Genomic DNA, 16682 nt, shown 5'->3' with positions numbered 1-16682 from the left:
GTCGGGAGATCCAGACTGAGGTGTCAGGCTGACTGAAGACTGGTCGCAAACCATGAGAGTATCGAACATTGCAAGCAAGTCGGGATGAGGCAATGACACTGCGAAATGAGTGGGTTTCGATGAATCTTGATGAGTCGAAAAGTGCCTCGAATGAGTGAGAACGGCCAACAATGGGGGAGGCACGCGGTGATTGGCTGTGGGAGCAAGGCTTGATGACTGAGCCATCCTGTTGGATTTCTGTTGCCGACTCTTGTCATCCTGGTCCAACTAACTCTCCCTCCTTGTCCCACCATCTTCACGCTGCAACAGAAGCAGGCTCTCTCTGTCGTCACCGAAATGGAAACCTAAGAGCCCGACTGTAGACTCACACTCACGCTCCGAGCCAGACGGAGAGTGCGGGAAAAGTGAGTGAGTGAGAGCAGAGCCTGGCTGTGGTTCACTGCCTGCGCCCGGGCCAACCCATTTGAGAAATGTTGTCTCGTGGTTTGCGTGAGTGGACCAGCTCTGACGCTTGCAGTCTTAGTGAGCAACGTCATTGGCTGGGACTGAAAACACCATGCTACGGTGCATCATTCCCTCTGATTCCATTGGCTCGCTAGAGTGGCGGAGTCTTGAAAAACCAGGCCAGCCCTGCCCTCGTGTTCCGATTTCGTCGGATACGGCAGGGGTATCCCCCTAGTCGTAGGGCCTCCTGTTGGCGCTAGTGTAGCTTAGTGTGCCGCTAGCGCCTCCGCGTCCCTTGCACTTTCCCGTCATCTTTGCAATTCTCTCCGGCTGCACGTGACTTTTGGCGATGTTTTGAATCGGCGTGAAGTTCGTCCGACTCTGGCTTCACGCACATTGCGTCCGGGCACCCCCCCGACCAACTCATTCCCGCTCTCCTCGGTGTCCCCACGCCCTGAAACCGTCCATCCTCATCACCAACGAGCCCATCAACAACCCCAACATTCACCTTTCGCTCCTCACGGACACCTGAATATTCACAATGGATACCCTTTGCAGTTGCATCTAAATGTTCTTCATGTCGTCACTAAAAAACAACCATTTCTTCCATCGAGCAAACCGAAGCCACCGGCCTCACCAGCCACCCTTCATTCCCTTCCTCCAAACTACCTGAACCGACTCTTCTCTCCACTCCGACTCCCTCTACTACCAATCGACAACTACTTCGCTTCGTCGACTATCCTCCTCAGTACGGTCTCGCCCTAACATGGACGAACCGGGTTGTGCTTGGCCTTTCTGGAAGTTTGGGATGAAGAGAGATGATCTCTCCACCAAACTGCAAGACCAATACAACACCATTCCTTCCAGTATCCAGGACCCCGACGCTTTTCACAACGATGTCTGCGAGATCTCCCACATCGCCGACACCGCCGACGAGTTCCATCGCCTCATGGCCGATCGCAGGGAACAACGCTTGAAAGAACTTAACATGTCGCTTGATCTCGCTGCTGTCGAGATCATTGCGAACCCCAAGCTCGTCGGCACGGCGCAGTGGTCGTATGCTCTGCAGCTCTTCCGAACACGCTCGCTCGACTCCCTGGTGCGACTGTTCTCAAGCTACCTCCCCGACGACTATTCATGCGCGCAAGGCTACTATGCATCCTCCACCGGCACTTCGTTCAGTGATCGATGCAGCTCTCGCACGGCGAGCACAAACCTTAGCAGTCTCGACGACGGTCCCTGTTTCTTTCACGATGATGATGACGACAAGCCCATTATGACGCATGAGCCCTTTCACATTTCGACTTCTATCTCTTCCTCAGCCATCACCACAGACCTCCCTCCCTCCCCTCGCTCCATGACGATGCATTCCGATACCTCCGTATCGTCACCGATCGATCATGACCACGATCACAGCTACCACCTCCACAACCTCACGCCGGCGCGAACATTATCCTTCTCTGGATCAGAGTCCGGTCGACTCGAAGAAAGACGGCTTCAGTGTCTTGACAACGAAGACGACGAAGAGGAAGAAGATACCTCACAGTCGGAAGATCCCGACTCTCTGTCGACGTCCGTCTCTGATCTAGAAGAGCACCGTTTGACGCGTGATTCTACTGTGGAGGAGGAGCAACCTAGCTACACCGACAGCGCCATTGAAGAAGACGACTGCGAAGAAGAGTTTTCAACAACCCAGCTTCCCTTCGACCTCTACGACGACGTGATGGAGTCTTCAGAAACACCAACACCCAAACCAGAAATAACAACGGCGGCGTCTTACCTTGACAGCAAATCTCCTTTCCGTTCGATACCCCAATCTTTCCGCGCGTCCTCACCAAAGATACCCCATCTCCTCCGCCGTCGTGACGCCAGCCCCGCAAAGGGCATTAGCAATAGTAGTATCAGTAGGAGGACTCCCGAAGAATCAGCGTGCCGTATTCAGAAGCCGCAGCCCGACGCCGCACGCGTGCGGGCCTTGGTGGCAAGGGATCGTAGAAGAGGCTTGGACTAGCATGCAGGGCGGCCAAGGACGGCGGGCACTGTATATATGTCCATCAAGTGTACATACAATTGTATCATGAGTTCTAATCCGTTTTCTCAGTTACCTGACCTGCTCCCTCTTCGCTTGTGCGAACACGCGCGCGCGTACCCAATTATAAGCGATCATTCTGTCTTGCCGTTTACTTGTATCGGTCTGCAGACACGTTTGTTCCACGATAAATATGACTCTCGGTCGGCGCATGGCCTCAAATAATTAATGTCCCAGGGATACGCGTGTTTAAGAAAGACAGCAAGGTAAGAAACACAGTGAAGAAACAGCCGCGTGCACGCATCGAAAACGTCGATTCCGCACCCGTTTATCTGATCCGTTTGGTATTTCGCGCGACAACGTGATGTCGGTATCGTGACGGTCTCGGTTTCTCGGTAAGTTCACGTTTTGGGTACAGCCCAACCGTCTGACAGTGTCAGGTGGCTTGCTTGTATCTTTGCCCTGGTGCGGTGGTGTCGAGTGACCTTGCTACCCTCCCTACTAGTGTCTAACTCACCTTACCCTTCCTTGCTTTACCTTGCCACGTTTTTATTTTTGCCCTTACCTTGGGAATATGACGTCAATAGAGTGAGGAAGTCTTGTCTCGATCATTTGTGGTTTATTTTTGGATTGGGTTTGGGGGTTGGTCATGTGCTTGTTTCCTTACAATGTCGTGGGGGCCAGTTTCCTGGCGAGGCTATTCTCAGCTGCATAGTATGTAGGCAGCGAGCGTGCGCGTTTGTCCTTGAGAGCGCATCATCGTCCAGTGGGCAGAGCTTGTACTCGTCGCCGAGAAATTATTGCTTCTTGGATATTCAAGACTTGACACTTGTCCACGCCTCATGGTGTTTACTGCCTTATTCAATACATGTGGAGATATAGTCCAACTCAAGCGAGCCCCCACCGTATGTGCAGACTCACTCACTATAGTTTCACGATGTCTCAACTTATATTGAAGTGCTTCGTATAAGGAAGCCCCGTGGAGGTTTGTACTTCCCAAGCATGGGTCCTGTAACAATAGTAAATGACGGGAAGTAAAGCCCACCAATGTCCGGGACTCTCGTCAGCCTGTTCTTTTGACTGGACAGCCCTGGTTACTGATCGAACGAATTTTCTGTCGTCCAGAGACTGAGTTGCCGACATACTTCCAGCTGGCATCTCGGGACCATGCCACGGGAGGTAACGGGAAGTACAGCGGATGGTTACTTACTAGGAGCCGGGCAATGTCGAAGACATGTTTCTAGTGTCTGGACAAGTATTTCATTCCCTCGGTCAGTGCAAACACGCATCTTAAATTTCGCCAATAGCAAGTAAATCATGGATATTGGGGAGCTTAATGTGAAAATTCCATTATATTCTGATAGTTATCCCGAGAAAATACATTTGACTGGCACACTGCCTCCACAAAGCCAAGAGCAACGCCGCACACCTCGGAACGTACGCGCTCGCTTCCATGAGCGACAAGACTGAATGAAACTCACCAGAAACCAGCCGCAATGTTGTCCGAGGGGTTGCTCCACAGCGCCACCGGACCACGGAGCGGGTTCTTGATAATCGGCGGTCCCGTATGGAAACGCCGTCGGAACGGGTCCAAGTAACTCTCACTGATCCCAAGCGCCCCTCAATCCTCGACTTCCCAATAATCTTCGCATCCCAGCGGGGGCTTACTCAAACTCCACTTAAGCTTAAACTCACGTGCTTAAAACAAAACTTACTCCCACGGTGAGTTGGTTACCCTCTCAGGTCTTCCTTCTCACAACCCGATAGCTTATTGAAATTAGGGCCTGACACATGCTTGATGGCAACCAAAGGAAGTCGCCGAGAGGGCGGATAGGAATATTCAAGTGCACATGCGTTCCGGAGCGATATGTCCTGCCATGGAAGAAAGTTGTTAAACGCACTCGGAATATTGTCACATCAGCCCATCCTCGTCCCATCATCTGTAGACACGAAGCCGTGCTGGGCCTATGATTGGAATCCTGGTCTGATCAGTATTCTCCTCCGATCAGAGATTTGACGCGCCATACGGCCATCGGACTTTAGCTTCGTGTTCGAGCAGACTAGATTTTGCCTTCGCGAGTAGGATTCGGTTCCGCCTATCTCTATCAATCTTGAGCCTAGTTGCGTGAAGTGGGAGCTATCATCTTTCTCCATTCGTGGGGTTTGCATTGCACATGCAAAGTAATCTCAAATGCATTCTCGCCCCTTTAGCTTCGCTCTCGGTACCAAGAACACCTCTTAAATAATATATAAAAATACGCAATGGCACGGACGAAGAGCAATTATATAAATTGTTGCTCTTTGGGCTAATCTTACTACCAGAGCAAACGCGGTTTCCAACCTGCCACTTTGCATCTGTCATAAAGATTACAAGTGAATTCTATTCCGATTGCATCCCGATCTATAGAATTGACCAAAACCGCCATGGCATCCTACACCCACTCAAGCCAGGGAACACCCGGCCAATCCAAACTCTTCCTCAACCCCGCGGCCCTGAGCCCCGCGGGAGACAGAGCCAACCACACCACGTTCTGGCGAAACCCCAAGGTCGGGAACATCTACCGCAACACCGAGTACATCACTGCACCGATCACGCAGCCGCTGCTGGACTATTGCGGTCTGACAAAGAGCAAGATTGCTTCGCTCGATGAGCCCATCGAGGTCCTTGATATGTGCTGTGGTGCGGGTGTGGTTTCCGCCCGCATTCACGAGATGCTGAAGGCGACGGGGAAGGGCGGGAAGGGGCTTGTGAGGTTGACCTGTTCTGATTCTAGTGGTGGTCAGATTGAGCATGTCAGGGGTCGAGTTAAGAAGGATGGCTGGATGGATACAACGGTAGTCCAGGCTGATGTTGCGGTACGTAATAGGTTCCCTCCCAACATGTGTAGCTTAGAGCCCCCTTGGACTTAGCTGATCTCTGAAACAATGGACTCTTCACTGACTGCAGCAGAGACTACCATTCGAGTCGAATAGCTTTGACTTTATCGTCGTTGGCATGGCATTAATGGTCGTCGCTGAACCCTACGCGGGCCTAGCAGGTATGTAAACCATCGTCGCCTGGATTCTAAGAACACCAGATTGCCGACGGGTAATACTGTTCTCTCGCCTTTCGCTGACATAAGAGCAGAACTTTACCGCGTCCTCAAGCCGGGCGGCCGTATCGCAAGCTCGACATGGGCAACGGAAGGTTGGGTCTGCGATACCCGCGACGCCGTCGCAAACTTTGGCATTCCCGGGCAGCAGCCAGTTCCCTGGCCGCAAAAGTCATGCCATCTGACTGGGCTCTGGTCACCCGGCGCATGGGATGATCCTTACTTCGCGGCCGCAATGTACAATGCCTCCGGATTGACTGAAATCAAGTCGGAGATTGTGGCCAAGCCCATTACGTTCAGAGATCCTGAGCAATTCTGCACTATTTTTCAGGCGCTGCTTACGGGCACCGTTGAGAGATACTGGTCTGAGGAACAAAAGGAGAAGTTAAGGCATAAGTTGAAGCCTGTCATTGTTGAGTATTTGGGAAAGAAGTACGGCGGAGAGCCGTTTGAAATTGAAAGGTCTATCGTTCTTGTTGGCGGGACGAAGGCAAAAGTTTGAAACTTGGAAGGATGTCACTTGGGATAGATGAGAGATAAAGGGTAACAAAGTCGATCTTACCTTTTCCGTTTAAAGTATGAGCCATGGGAAAGCCCCACAGCAGGCTACTGTTTTCCAAACGTTTTGTTACGTTGATTGTCAGTATTGATAACTTGCCAGTTTCGCTAATAGTTCAAATCTCATAAGAATTGTGTGGATGGAAACAATGATTGACCTGATCATTAGTAAATTTGCAGATCTGGAGGCGGAACGGGTTCAGATAGCAATCTTGTTGGCAGGCCATGGACAAAGCTAGTGGAACTATTATTGAGAGAACGCTCGTGACTTCTGGACTAGAGAACTCCTTTCCGGTCTGGGAGAAAGAGTGTGAGAAGAAACTCGTACCTGGTTCTAAGATTGAGTAGATAATTTGAAGGCGAAGGAAGATATTGCTTGAATGTTCAGAAGTCTATGACATTATCATCAGGTTCGAAGTCGACGGGTAATCTTGCACGCAATTACATTTCCCAATGCTCAAGAGAGTGTGCTACAGAAGAACGAAAGACTCAAAGCTGGAATGGCTGCCTGGTCATTCAATGGTTCATTATCGAGCCTATTGTTACAATGATCGCCGGCTTCGGCAGCTATTTACGCCCGAGTGAAGTTACCGACACCGATGCTGAGATCTCGGGTGGGCTCACAATACCTGCAGCAATCGATGCCTCGTCCTGGGTGCCAAGCACCTCTTACGTGTCTCTCTGCTGATTCCTCTCCAAACACCGGTACGGCGATATGTTGAGTCAAGGCAAAACTAGAATATTTCCGGAGTCTGGTTTCATCCTGGTGGGCGCTAGCGTTTCTGACTCTGCAGGTTTTATGATTTAAGCTTCATCGGAAGCTCTAAAGGCGCTGAGTGGACAGTGCACTCAAGCAAAGAGACCGTGGCTCAGGCTTGAAGAGCAATAGATACCGAATCAACGCGCGCTGAGGGAAAGTTTAATCGAACGTACATACGAACGATACCCTTTGCTTAGAACTACTCTATCTGGGCCTCTGAGATATCGCGAGTAAGTTGGGCGAGGCTCTTGAGAAACACGAAGAGGTTTCGTCGGCATCACTGACTTGGACTCTGGAGGGTGGTCTTCATAAGACTTAGGGTACTCCCGCCTTGGTTTAGAAGTCGTGTCCGAACGTTCGCATTTCCAGGTTCCCACCAGTTTTCAGTTGACTGTTACTTGACCCAAGTTTGACAAACCTATCCGATATACAAAAATAAATTAAGGCAACAATGCAGCTTCAAGCCCTCCTCCTTGCTAGTGCCATCGCCCTTGAGAGCGTCGCAGCCCTGGGACTGGGTCTTCCTAGGAATTTAGCATTCGCTCTGGTAGCAATGGTATTGATCCTTTATGAGCTGCCTACTGCAAAATATTCACCGCTGGAATCCGTCCGAGTCGTGCTAATCAACATTTCTTAGGCCCCTACTGTTGCTTTTGCCTCTCCCACACGACTCCTGACGCGAGCGGCAATCAGTTCTCGCGAAGAGGGTTTGGAGCTTGAGGATCGTGCGAATCGGGGACCGCCCGGTTGTGGGCGTGATCCAGCCACTTGCCAAAGAGACTAGGCCTCATAAGGGTTCAACGGTCCGGCCTGCGATCTCTGGGGTTGAGGAGTGAGTGACAGATCTACGGGTCAGGCATAGTGAAGAGGACAATCATATCATGAAGGTATACGAATAGCGTATCACTATAGAGCACCACAGCTCCATGAATATTTAGATATCCTCTTTTTCTTGAATACTTGTTTTTTTGAGAAAGAGAAGAAGCTAACATCACGATGTTGACTTCCGTGAACGACGGGACTCCACTGAGATCAGGCCGGTGCCGTATGTCCCACAATGTTTCCACAGATTCGACCTCCTCAACGGGCTCACCCGGAGCCGCTGGCGGAAATATTTCCTGGATGCCTCAAATCGCGACCAGCTTCCTTTTCTAGGCGGCTCCCATCTTCAAATCAATGTGTTGATGTTTTTGAGAGAGTCCAGACCTGAAGATGAGAAGAACGGGCATGTGCGTCGTACTTCCTCAAAGATTCCAATTCTTCTCAAGTCCTTCATTTTCGATGCACGCTTTTGCTTGGAACGCTGATGTCCGCGACCGGCTAGGAGCCAACGGAAACCGATAAGCGCTTTCACTGGGATTTCAAGAGGTTCTGGGTACTCTACGAGTTTCCAGCCAATCATTTGCGAACGCTCGACGGCGCCTTAATATTCTATGTTGGTCAGAAGTGCAGAGACATGAGGAACATGCGATTGGCTTGGGGACCTCCATTGGTTCCCATGAAGGCGCAGCACACAGGGCGAACCCAAAGGCGAACTACCGCAGAGCCTGATTTTGGATCTTGCCTGACTTCGCCCCTCGTTCTCCCCACAAAGGTTTCACCAATTTAAAGCAAGATTCTCTCTCACGCTGACATGGTCCCGGAAGTGTGTTTTCTCTTCATCCCACGTGTCGTCTCAAAACATGGCCGAACTCTTTGGCGTCGCCGCTGGTGTGGCAGGTTTTGTGTCTCTCTTGGTACAGATCAGTGAGGGCGTCAGCAAGCTGCGAAGTATCCGCGCCTGTGCGGGCAAGGCCGCGGCCGACATCAGCACCCTCATCCGAGAACTGGATCTCTTGAAACATGTTATGCAGGATGTAATTGTGCATGCTTCTGATCGTGATGATTCTGTTCTTCAACATTGCCATGCGGACTGCGATCAAATCGTTCGAGAGTTGAAGTCGTTGATCGCGAGAATCCCGCCACCATCGAGAAGTACGAAGGCCAACGCGCTCAAGTTCCTTGCTTTCCGGGACTGGACAGAACATGTGACAGCCCTGCAGCGAAGTATCCAGGGAGCGAAGATCAATTTGATTCTGTGCGTATTTCGATGCTTTGAAGGCGCTTCAACCTTTGTTTGCTTAGCTAATATTCAGCTACTCTCAGGATCACCACGTACAGGAACTCGAACCAGCTGAGAGAGCTGACTCTAGTTAGCCAGATTCACGCCTCGCCATCAACAACAAATCCTACGCAAGAGCCAGCCTCAGAGTTGGTTCCGGCTATTGCTTCAGACTTAGTACAGTCTCCTGCCGCCTCAGTTGGCATAGCGTTAAGAAGACGGCAATTAAGGGCCAGACCCGAGCGAAATTGTCTTCTGAGACAATGCTCTTGTGTTTGCCATCGCAAGAACAGGACGACACGTCGCTTCTGGGCTCTTGAGTATACGCCTTGGGGTGCTTTTCAGGAGAGCTGCGATCTGGAAACCTGCAACATGACGAAATACGGAGCTTCAGTGAGGCTTGCGTTCTCGCAATTTGGCATCAGGTGGGCAGCAGTGCTTGAGGTCTATGCTATCACATCCGCAGGCAGATTCTCATTTCGTCCGAATCTCGAAATGGAGCAAATTGTGCCGTACACGTCTCCAGGTTTCGAAATCATATGGAGGTGCCAGAATTACAGGATTGAGTTTGAAGAGGCTAGCGAAGGCCTGATGCAGCTCTACAGAGCAGATCCGCAAGGTTTCAGACACCACGTGAATCCAGGTGGGATGTCTTATATCGAGGTAGGTTTGCAAGAATCTAAGTTACGGCGTTGTCCTAACATATTATGGCTATAGGAGCTTCTGAGGTACCCTTGGGGATTTGGAAAGAAACAGACTCAATGGAAACTACTAGGACTCTTCATGCAGGACTTCAAAATGACTAAAGGGACTGACAGTGCGGCGTAAGTCAGACTCGCGGACTAGGGGGTGAAATGGCCAAAACACTGATTCGACATTACAGATTCCTGGTAAAATGCGCAGAGTGGATTGGCGAAGGTCCTCATTTGGACTTGTTGGAAATCCTTATCGATCTGGGTTACGGCATCTCCGGAGTTGTTGGGGACTTCTGTGACTGGCCGGCGCTATCATCGCCGAACTGGATCTCAGAACGACTTACACCTGACCCATTCTTCATTGAGTACTTCCGAATTGTGTGCGAACACAACCAAGGTAAGCTCAACAACCGGCTGACTTAGGTTCTACGAGGAGTAGCAAGAAAAATGACGTTGGATGGGTCCTAACATATGCTACGCAGGATTCGCTGGAATGACAGCCCTCCACGAAGCTATACTACTCGAGTCAACAGAAATAGTAGCCAATTGGATCTCTAAGTCTAGAAAAGACGAGAAGAATAGCCTCGGGCAGACACCCCTTCACCTGGCTGTTTTAGACCCTCACACCTTGAAAGCACTCATCAAGTCGGGACATAACGTCAACATGACTGACATACATGGCATCACACCTCTAATGTACGCTGCTGCGGAAAATCAGGAAGAGTCCGTCGCCCTGCTTATTGAAGCGGGAGCTGACGTCAACGCAGTCGACACCGAGTACAGACGCGATTTTCTACACTACGCCGCCGTTCGTAGTCATTGGATGCTGATCTTCAAATTTCTTGTTCGACTGGAAGACTTTGCCGATACAAGAATTGTCGAGAGCTGGGCGGCAGACGCAGTCTTATTGTATCATGTTTCGTACCCTGACAATCATGAAAAACGCGAAATTTCTCTTCATCAGCTCTTGATGAAGTGTAGTACGGCCAACTTCACTTTCGATGATACGACTTCCGAAACTAAAAACAATTGTCTCCTACATTATGACACCGGCGTCACTGATCTCGAGGCTTTACTGGAAAATGGTTTCAAGCTATTCAACCACATGAATAGCGATGGTCAAACTCCTCTGATGGTCGCCGCCAAGTCTAGTAAACCTGACTTGGTGAAAAGGCTGGTTGAAATCGGAGCTGACGTTAACCTCCAGGATTTACATCATCGAACGGCACTACACTTTGCTCTTGGTCAGGTGCAAAACAGCCAAAGGCACGGCTTCTGGATTGCTATGGAGACTGTGCGAATACTGGTAGCCCACGGCGCGAAAGTCTTCACTACAGATGGCTGCAAATGCCCTTGCTCATCCCTTGGCCGACTCTCGGCTGTTGACTTGCTGAATTCTTCCGGCTTTTGGTGGCAAAGAACATGGGGTAAATCTCCTATCGTGGCAATGGAGCTTTTGTGCCTCGCATTGGAATACAGAGGAGCGCAAGAAGGGAAAGACTTATTGCTCTCTTTCCTTCGGTGGGAGAAGCATGAGGAGCTTGGAATGTCCCACCTTTGCTTTCAGCGTCATCCAACGGAAGGACTCAATAGTTTTGTTGATTCGTTTCGACCACTCTGGCCTCAGGGCGAGGAAATCGACGCTATACTCGACGAAGAGTCAGAGTTTCTTGACATCTTGGAAAGCGAGATGGAAGAATTGAGTGCCACGGACTTTGACCACCTGCTCAACGACTGGCTTAGTCAGATGAAGAGCAGGCTTAACAGCCTGGTTGAGAAAGAAAGCAGATCAGACACGAAACATGTGAAAGAGAAGGCGCAAGTCAAGGTATGATAACCCGATCCAACGTGTCGTCGTGCAGCAGGTCTCACGTATTATCGAACAGCATGGCCACCAAGTGGATTACAAACGCGATTGCTTCTACCAGAACACTGTTCTAGACATAGATTGGCCAGATCCTGCACAAGTAATCAGGTTTTCCCTGGCTATTTATATTACTTGGACCGAGCACGAATACAATCATGGGACCACTGAACGCTTGGCTGGGCCATTCTACAAGGATTGGTACGCTACTAGGACCTCAATGATTCGCAAATTTGTCGAAGTCTTCGGCATACCGAGGACAGAAGTTACAGACGCGTTGAAGGGTGCGAATGTTTTTATCGAAGAAGAAAGGTATGGGCAGGTCAATATTGAGCTCATGATAGACAACTTTCTCCAGTCTGCTTCAAAGTCCTAATGGATTGATGATCGTCTTGGAAGGCGTGCAACATACATCCCCAACCCACGAGCTGGCAGAAGCGACTTCCTCTCAGAAGATCAATTTCAATAACTTTCGTTCATTTACTGGTCCTGTTTGTGAACTCTGTAACTTGAAAGAGTGAGTTGTTTAGGTCGAAGAAGATCTTGATAGTACTTTGGATAGGTACCATATCGTAGCAATACTCATATTCTTCCAAGGCCATCGTCAACTGCAGAATTGGAGACGGGTTTGATGTCAGTAGCTGTATTGGCAATGCCCTATTGTGCCCGACCGTACAGCAAAGAAGTGTAGCCACACATGATTTGCCGAAATCTAATATCGTGGTTGGCCTCCTGCATTTGCCTTGTTGCTGCATCAAGGCTGCGCTGAGATTTTCACCTGGCTTTTTCACTGGTTGTCCTGAGATTACCCCTCTTCAAGCATTCCGAGGAGGAGTCTGCTGTTTACGACGTATACCTAATCCGCACTTCTCGCTCAGAATCATGTGAATCCCTCAACTTTTACCGCTCCGCTGTGGCTTAAACAAAAACCCTACATCGGCCAGTCGTCCAGCAGTTTGATTTCCCCTAGAACTTTACTCTAGCAGCTACTATTTGCCTGAGCAAATCTTTTACGACGGCGAGCTGGTTGGAAGTTAGAACACGAGCGGCAGCACCATCGTCAGCCGTTAGATGCCGATTTGATCTCAAAGGATATTGCCGCTCGGGGTCTGAGTGCCCGTTCATTCATGAAGGGCCCATAAATTCGCCTGGTTCCGGCACGGCCGAGCCGGCCCTTTCGTCAATCATCTGCAAGTTCTTTGCAAGAGGCTTCTGCTCTAGAGGCGATGAATGCGCGTTCCCTCACATCTTTCAATCCATGCCGTCTGACGAGTCTGTGCTAAAACCCTAGAGCCTAGTGGATTAGGAGTGGAAGACCCTCGCTGCAAGATCGCCTGCGTCTTTTTGGCAAAGGAGCATTGTAGGAATGGCGTCGACTGCGCTTTTTCTCACACTGAGATACCGAGAGAGACAGGGACAGTAGCAAGTGAGGTTGCGGTATGTAGAACCTTGGATTCATCAAGCAACTACAGTGATGATAGGTGCTGATTCCAACTACTTCTAGCCTTCCGAACCGCAAGCGAAGTGCAGGCGAGAGCTACTAGGTGCCTGGGTAGATTTTGGCTCAGGCGCATCCGTCCAGAATGTCTCGCTCTTCTCCGACTTTTCTACGGCCAGTATTCTCGACCGACCCGCTCGAAGCGATGTTGCAGCAGTATCGCGACTCATAAGTCGATTGGGGTTCGAGATTGCAAGTACCACCGTTCGCGTAAGACCACAAGGCTTAGGGGCTTGATGTGCGCTATTATCCGGGTAGAAGACCCTGGCTTTGCGCAATCTCTCTACGAAAAGTTCAGGGATCCTAATATCGAAGAGACATCTGGAATACCCAGATTGAAGGCCGAAGTGCACAAGCCCCTAAATCTCAATACCAACAAGGGATTTACCCACAGGGCGAATCGCAAGAAAGTCATTTGCTCCTGGCACAAACCAAAGCAACTGGCTTGCTTAACATTTGGCTCCGATTCTGTGGAAAGGTGAAGTCCGCAGCAACTTTTGGACTGGGGTTTACACTGTGCTGGGAGCGAAGGTTTCTTGTGCTCCAAGGTTGGACGCACTACATCATCGACGGGGGAGCAGCTTGGGAGTGCGATACGCAGCACAGTCGTCACCGAAATTGAGGCTGTACGTTCCACCGCAAGCTACGAAGGGCGACATTGTTAGCAAGATCCCTCAAAAACTGCGGCCCGCGGGTGTGAAGCTTGAGGGACTGCAGGACCTGGACAACACCCAGGGCGAGGTCGACATGATTGAAGCTTTACTCGTGGACATTGGACCGTTGGAGATGAGACTCACAGCGAATGCAGACCCCGATAGTAAACGAGTCAAGGCGATGGCTCGTTTCCAAGATGAGGCAGACGCTATGACCGCGGTTAGGTTGCTTAACTCTAAGCCCTTGCCATTCAACAAGAACGACAAACTCAGCATCAGTAGACTTCATTCTGCAACCTACAAGGTCGCGAATCATATCTTCAGCGCGGTTCTTCTAGACTTCGAGAAAACTGCTCAGACCTTCCGCTCGAAAAGAGTCAACTCCAAAAGATTTCCATCGGCAAATGGCTACGTCACACTAAGACTCGAGAGTGAAAGGGGAGTTGATCTCGCGGCAGCTAAGACTCACGCAGGCAGGCTCCTCGAAGGACGCTTAGTGTACGATGCTGGAGGCAAGAAGCCCCTCTGGAGTCCATCTTTCAACAATAAGTCACTGGCAAATCGACGGCTTCGACCCATCGAGGAACAGCATAAAGTGGCGTTTCAATGCATCCCCTCCAAGGCTGAGATCTACGTCTTTGGCTCGTTCGATGCCTCGCAGAGAGCTTGTGATGCATTGCTACAGTCTTTTAGCGACAAGCTTTCCATGATTCACTACATATCGTTAACCTCGGAAAGTCTTCACTGGGCAATCAGGGGAGGGTTCAAGGCTATCTGCGAAGTCCTGGGCCAAGAACCTGTATCGCTCAATTTTCTTGAGACACCCAAAAGATTAGAGATCATCGGCCCGCGAGCTTCTTTTGACACGGCTATAGATATATTAGCCAAAGGACGGTTGCCTCAGGAGCATGATAATACCACAGTAGCAGAGGAGTGCTGTCCGGTTTGTTGGACAACGGCCGAGAACCCGCTGAAAGTAAACTGTGGACATGTGTACTGCCGCGACTGTTTCGAGAACTTCTACCAGTCGATCGTCGGTGACGGGGAACCGGGCATTCGCTGTCTAGCTAAGGAGGGCGCTTGCAATAACTTGTTCTCACTTCAGGAGCTCCAGGACTGCTTATCATCGCTCCCATTCGAAGAACTTCTTGCTGCCGCGGCGACTAGTCATGTCAAAAGTCACCCGGATGAGTTTCGCTGGTGTCCAACCCCAGACTGTCAAACCATATACAGACCGATATTGCAGGGACCGCCAAGAATCTTCAGCTGTCAAGGTTGCTCGAAGACCATTTGCGCATCATGTAACTTCGACCACCATGGGAAGACTTGTGCTGAACACAAATACTTCACTTCAGGAGCAGCTGCGGATGCTGACAGGGAGTTCGACAAAGTCAAGAAGAAGCTAGGGATCAAAGACTGTCCACGATGCAAAACCTCGATTCAGAAGTCGGACGGCTGCAATCACATGACTTGCAGCGCTTGCAAAGCACACATCTGCTGGGTTTGTCTGGAGGCATTCAATGATTCGAAGCCTTGCTATGACCACATGAATAGAGCACACGGGGGGATCTTCTCAGGTGATGCGCTATAAGCATGAAATTGAGACAAGAAGGGAGGCCTGGAATCAAAAGCGAATCAATAATTTGTCGCGTATGCGGGAAATTCTTTCCGCGAATATGGCAAGCATTTGATACGGAACTACTGCCATGACTCCTTCTTTTCTGTGTTGGTAATCTAGCCTTTTGCTGTCCAAGACATGACGAAATTACTGCAGAGACTTGTTCGTTTTGAAAAGGCTTGTGCAACAGGAACTCACGTCATTAAGCACGTCACGCAAGATCAGAAACGTGCCAAGAATCGCTTTGTGTGTTCTGATATTTTCTAGCCTCACTATTGCTTACTTCTCAGGGAAACATGAAGTTCGTGAGTTCCTTGTCGAATGTCCATGGAGCATTTAGCAGACGGGGACGTTGATGACCTGGCCGACCTGGAGGCTCTCGGGAACGACGCCGGGGTTGGCTCCAGTCAGGGAGTCGGTAGTGATGCCGAGGCTCTGGGCGACAACGAAGAAGGTGTCACCAGACTTGATGGTGTAGGTGGCAGCGCCGCCGGTGACGCAGGTAGCGGTGCCGGAAGGCTTGATGCAGGAGGTGTTGTCGGGCACGCAGACGTCGACGGGGACGAGGAGAACCTGGCCAGCGTAGATGACGTTGGGGTCGGCGAGCTTGTTCTGCCACGCGATGTCGCAGATACCGGAGTTGTAGCGCTCGGCGATGATGGTCAAGGTCTGGCCGGCCTTAACGGTGGTCTTGTGGAAGTTGCCGAGCTTACCGCAGGTGGCGGAGGGAGCGGCGGCGGCCGTGGTGGAGGTGGCAGTCTACGAGGTCATGTCAGCGCTGGCACGGTCAAGTCAAGCATAGCTCCGTATGGTACTTACGGGAAGGGCAGCAGCGAAGCTGGCAGCAGCGGCGATGACGGTGAAGATGGAGAACTGCATTTTGGCGGTTGAAGGTGATTAGGTAAGAGATTATTGGTGATTACTCGTGTTGGAAAGAATGGACAGACTTAGAAAGTCAAAGTGGTAGGCAGGCTTGTGAAAGAGTGACAAAGTGGGTTGGTGAGAGCAACATAGAACAGAGAGATGGAAAGCGACGATCACGGCCTAAATACAAGTTCACCTAAAGCACTGAGACAGAATACGAACGGTTGAACGGTTGACGAATAACACCCGAAAATGCCGAGTCCCAACCATATGGTTCGAATCCAGAGACAGTCTCATCAATTAAGATTTCCCAGTGTTCGCCGGGTCCCGAGTTCATCGCATGTAGGAAATGAGCTTCATTCTCGCTTGTGGGGGCCATTGTCCTGTGGCTAATCACCGCGAACCTTACCTTGGGGAATTGGCTTTTGACTTGACTGAACTCTGACTCTAGAAGCCTTACCCCTGTAAAGCGGACTGAGCATGTGCACCCAGCGAGTCATTCGTCA

The 16682-nt window shown here is 50.5% G+C and overlaps 5 protein-coding genes across 5 annotated transcripts; 4 read left to right on the top strand and 1 right to left on the bottom strand.

Annotated features, from left to right (window-relative positions):
• Positions 1-1210: 1210 nt before the first annotated feature.
• Positions 1211-2455, top strand: BDZ83DRAFT_593665 (uncharacterized protein; the record flags this gene model as incomplete). Its single annotated transcript, XM_060506648.1, has 1 exon — positions 1211-2455. One exon carries the CDS (start codon positions 1211-1213, stop codon positions 2453-2455), a length of 1245 nt encoding a protein of 414 aa, XP_060357877.1.
• A 2442-nt stretch (positions 2456-4897) lies between these two features.
• Positions 4898-6067, top strand: BDZ83DRAFT_593674 (S-adenosyl-L-methionine-dependent methyltransferase; the record flags this gene model as incomplete). Its single annotated transcript, XM_060506650.1, has 3 exons — positions 4898-5329; positions 5424-5511; positions 5598-6067. 3 exons carry the CDS (start codon positions 4898-4900, stop codon positions 6065-6067), a joined length of 990 nt encoding a protein of 329 aa, XP_060357876.1.
• A 2498-nt stretch (positions 6068-8565) lies between these two features.
• Positions 8566-11513, top strand: BDZ83DRAFT_593676 (uncharacterized protein; the record flags this gene model as incomplete). The annotated part of the gene is made up of 5 exons (XM_060506651.1): positions 8566-8960; positions 9029-9647; positions 9702-9808; positions 9868-10076; positions 10162-11513. The coding sequence occupies 5 exons, from the start codon at positions 8566-8568 to the stop codon at positions 11511-11513; spliced, it is 2682 nt and encodes an 893-aa protein (XP_060357875.1).
• Positions 11514-11763: 250 nt separating this feature from the next.
• On the top strand, positions 11764-15285 carry BDZ83DRAFT_724701 (uncharacterized protein; the record flags this gene model as incomplete). The annotated part of the gene is given in 4 exon segments (XM_060512687.1): positions 11764-11855; positions 13074-13245; positions 13257-13519; positions 13665-15285. The coding sequence occupies 4 exon segments, from the start codon at positions 11764-11766 to the stop codon at positions 15283-15285; spliced, it is 2148 nt and encodes a 715-aa protein (XP_060357874.1).
• A 363-nt stretch (positions 15286-15648) lies between these two features.
• BDZ83DRAFT_593670 (uncharacterized protein) lies at positions 15649-16191 on the bottom strand (the record flags this gene model as incomplete). Its single annotated transcript, XM_060506649.1, has 2 exons — positions 15649-16071; positions 16132-16191. The coding sequence occupies 2 exons, from the start codon at positions 16189-16191 to the stop codon at positions 15649-15651; spliced, it is 483 nt and encodes a 160-aa protein (XP_060357873.1).
• Positions 16192-16682: the final 491 nt, after the last annotated feature.

Source organism: Colletotrichum acutatum (assembly GCF_030867785.1).
Source record: "Colletotrichum acutatum strain CBS 112980 chromosome Unknown BDZ83scaffold_223, whole genome shotgun sequence".
Classification (NCBI taxonomy): domain Eukaryota; kingdom Fungi; phylum Ascomycota; class Sordariomycetes; order Glomerellales; family Glomerellaceae; genus Colletotrichum; species Colletotrichum acutatum.
The sequence above is the reverse complement of the archived record's forward strand: the minus strand, read 5'-3'. Positions and strand labels throughout refer to the sequence as shown.